At 39.8% G+C, this 3,994-nt stretch overlaps 2 protein-coding genes across 2 annotated transcripts in view; one reads left to right on the forward strand and one right to left on the reverse strand.

Moving 5' to 3' along the window:
• The window catches only part of LARS1 (leucyl-tRNA synthetase 1), an 88,096-nt gene that overhangs the window by 4,979 nt on the left and 79,123 nt on the right, over positions 1-3,994 (forward strand). The window lies entirely within an intron of this gene.
• Positions 459-614, reverse strand: LOC105979191 (60S ribosomal protein L39-like). Its single transcript, XM_045284566.1, has one exon. It carries the CDS (start codon positions 612-614, stop codon positions 459-461), a length of 156 nt encoding a protein of 51 aa, XP_045140501.1.

Raw genomic sequence — 3,994 nt, forward strand, 5'->3', positions numbered from 1 at the left:
TCAAGCCTTTAAGACCCCAGATGCTGTGTCATTTGATAGCCAGGTCCCATCTGCTTTCTTCACCACTTTTGCTAATGCACCTCCTTTGTCCTTAGCGGTCGAGTAGGGGCAGGTTGGTGTGCTTTTTCAATGTGGGTTTTGTTGTCTCTCAGCTAGATGGTGCTTGTTTATCTTCAGGTCTTTAGGCTTCAGGTGCTGTATCTTTTGGTAGCTGGGCACCATCAGCTTTCTTCACCACACTTGCTTGTGCACCCATTGTCTTCAGTGACTTCAGGTGTTATATCTTTTGGTAGCCAAGCATTATCCACTTTCTTCACCACATTTTCTTGTGCACCATTGCCTTCAGCGATCATGGCAGGCAGGTGAGCATCTTAGAGGGTGGCAAAAGTCTTAATGCAATTCAACATGATTTGAGCCTGGGCAAATTCGGCTGTGTGCGCCATCCCTCAGAAGGTTCCTTACAAACCCAGCTTGGTTCTTCTCCAATGTCTTCTCTTGGAGTTGTACCTAATTTTATTACTGGTTTTCATTCGGATCCATTGGGGAATGGGCTGATTCGGCTTCTGTTTCTTGGCCAGGAATCTCTTGATCCTGATAGTCTTATGAGACGACATGGTAAGTCGGAGCAACACCACACTCAGGATGGCAGAGAAACTGAGAGAGCCCTAATCCAATTTTAAAATGAATTTTTTCTTGTGAATTAGGTGGAGAGGGGGATTTACCTTTAAGACCATCAACTCTGTACTCATCAACACCCACTTGCTGTATTCTAACCTCTCCCTGCCACGCCCCCAACCCCACACCCCATTTCTTTCATCCCACTCTGAACCTCCAGCCTCCCTTTCACCCAAGTCAATGCCTGACAACCTTCCAGTCCATTGCTTCATCTTTCTAACCTTTCTTTCCTTTCCCTGGGAACCTCCAAAGTCTTCCCTTTGGTAAGCAAGTCTTTGTTTTATCCTAATACTAATGGTCTCTTACAGTGTTTGTCTTTTTGTGATTGACTGACTTCACTCAATATTCTCCTTTCATGAGTTATAGTTTCTTCATTGTTTTTAGCAATGCATAGTATTCCATTGTGTGTATGTACCAGTTTCTTTATCCATTCTTCTATTGGTGGGTATTTGGGCTTTTTCCAACTTCTTGCTCTTGTGAACAGTGCTGTGATGAACATGGGAGTTTATATGACTGTGTGTATGGCTCCTACTTTAGTGTATATACCCAGCAGAGAGTGGTATTGCTGAATCACATGGAATTTCCTAGTTGTCTGAGGTAGCGTTATATCACTTCCCATAGTGGCTGTACATATTTACACATCATCAGCAGTATATGAGGATCCCCATCTCTGCACCCTGCATTCTGTCCACCCTTTGTTTTCTGTTCTTTGAATTGGGCCATCATTGTTGGTGTAAGGTGATATGATATCATCATTGTTTTGACATGCATCTCCCAGTTGGCTAATGTCATGAGTATTTTTTCATATGTTAGCCATTTAGATGCTATTTTTGGTGAAATGTCTGTTCATGGCCTTTTCCCACCTTAATCCATTTTAAATTTGTTTTTGTGTATAATATGAGGCATGGATCCTGGTTCATTTTTCTGCATGTGAAGATCTAATTTTCCCAGGACCACTTTTTGAACAGACTCTTCTTTCCTTATCAGACTTGGCACCTGTAGCATGTCAACTTGAAGATATGAAAGTGTAGGGGTGGAGTTTAGCCTGTCATCCAGGTCACAGCCTGGTGGTGTCTCCTTGTGGGCATGACCTTCTCATAAGGAGGGCCCTGGGAATCTCCTCCTCTCTCTGCCATCAACTAACTTCCTGATGGCTGACTGGCCCTGATTGCTGCCAAAGCCTTGCCACCACTATTGGATCCACCCAACTCTGTACCCACTAACCTGTGATCTTCCTGCATTCTGCATCATTGCTTGTAACTGCATGAGTTTGAAGAGGGACTGATGGACTAGTACCAGACTTTCGGACTTAAGTTGAACTGTGCTGGGATGTTTCTTGATGTGCAATTATTCCTTGATATAAAGCTATTTCTTACATTTTTTAGTGTCTCTGGATTTGTTTCTCTAGTCAACATGGCCTGACACAGTCCCCTTGTCAAAACTCAGTTCACCATAGATGTGTGGGTTTATTTTTAGACTCTCAATTCTGTTTCATTGATCTGTGTGAGAGTATTGCTATATTGGACTCAGGCTTATTGATTGCTGTAGCCTTAGAGTATATTTTAAAATCAGGAAGTATGAACTTTCTTACTTTGTACTTCTCTTTCAACATTGTTTTAGCTGTGTGGGGCCGCTAGTCTTTCCATAGAAAGTTGAGGATTGGCTTTTCTGTTTTTATAAAGAAGATAGTTGGAATTTTGATCAAAATTGTTTAACATCTATAGATTACTTTAGGTACTAATTACAGTTTAACCATATTAAGTCTTACAATCTAAAAACATAGAACATTTTCCCATTTATTTAAACTTTCTTTTTTTTGCCGTTATCATTTTTTAAATCATTTTATTAGGGGCTCATCAACTCTTATCACAATCCATACACACATCAATTGTGTAAAGTGCATTTGTACATTCATTGCCCTCATCATTCTTTAATATCTTTCAGCAGCGTTTTGTAGTTTTCATTGTATAAGTTCTTCATACCCTATTGGATTTATTCTTAGACCTTTTTTTTTTCTCTTAGATGCTGTTGCAAACTTAATTACTTCCCTAATTTCCCTTCCAGGTTTCTCATTGTTGATATACAGAAATCCAACAGATTTTTCTTGGTTGACTTTGAACCTTACAACTGCTAAATTCCTCTATCAGCTCTAGATTTCATGAGTTTTGGGGGCTAATACTTAACATTTATTAAGCCCTGGCTATGGGTCTGTCACTCTGCTCAGCCCTTCATATGTGTTATGTCTTTTAATTCTCATAATAACAGGTACAATTACTACATTCACTTTGTAGATGGTGAAATAGAGGCTTAGCAAGTTTATGGAATTTATCTAGGGTCTTCCAGCTTAGGAAGTCGTGGAGCCATAAAATACCAAGCAGAAACAGAATGGGAGTCAGAAGTTGAGGGGTTTTGTCTAACTAAGTCCCTTGCTGGCTTGATGGTCTCTAAGTTGCAGGTTCATCATCTTTAAAATGATAGTCCCTTCGCGTGCTCACTTTTTGTTTGTGTGATCAAATAAGTTAATATCCCTAAAGGTATTTTAAGAACTACCAAATCCCAAGAGTTCATAACAAGATTTATTATCAAGTTCAGTGGTTCTCTCTGCCGAGAGCGATTTTACCTCCAAGGGGGCATTTGGCAATGTTTGAAGACATTTATGATCGTCATGGTTGAAGGAGGGTGTTACTGGTATCTATTGATTAGAGGTCAGGGAAATTACTAAACACCCTGTAATGCTGAAGGTAGCTTACTAAAGCATAATTATTTTCCTCAAACTGAATTGTACCAAAGTTTAGGGATGCTGATCTAGTTAACTAACTTTTTATTACCAATGAAGATACTGAGACTCCAATTGAGTAAGTGACTTAGCTCCAGGTTATACAACCCGTGGCATGAGGCCCAATATCAGATTTCATTACAATTGACCAAGTAATTCTTAAGACGTGTATCCAATTGGATTGTAAACTCCTGGGAGGTAGGAACTTTAGGACCCTTTATCAGCCACCAAGTGCAATGCCATAGACACAGAAGTTACATGACAAATATATTTTGCTTAAGAATGAATTTCACCCACTATTAAAGCAGAACATGACAGCAATCGTCTTCACAAATTACATAGAACTCTGTTTCTTTTCATTGGAGTATGCATGCTAAATGTACAAAAGCTCTTCTTTGTGGTTTCTGCTTCTTGAAAAAACCTGTTCTGCAAAACCTCAGAGGTTAATTTGTTCTTCGTCAGTGGATTGATGTTGTTGCTGTTTTGTTGTACATTGTTGCTTGGTTTTGCTCTGTCTTGTTTTTATGCATGTTGTCTCCGCAG

This window comes from Echinops telfairi, unplaced genomic scaffold (assembly GCF_000313985.2).
Source record: "Echinops telfairi isolate 266 unplaced genomic scaffold, ASM31398v2 ScPeMD7_7469;HRSCAF=8507_0, whole genome shotgun sequence".
In the NCBI taxonomy this organism is placed as follows: domain Eukaryota; kingdom Metazoa; phylum Chordata; class Mammalia; order Afrosoricida; family Tenrecidae; genus Echinops; species Echinops telfairi.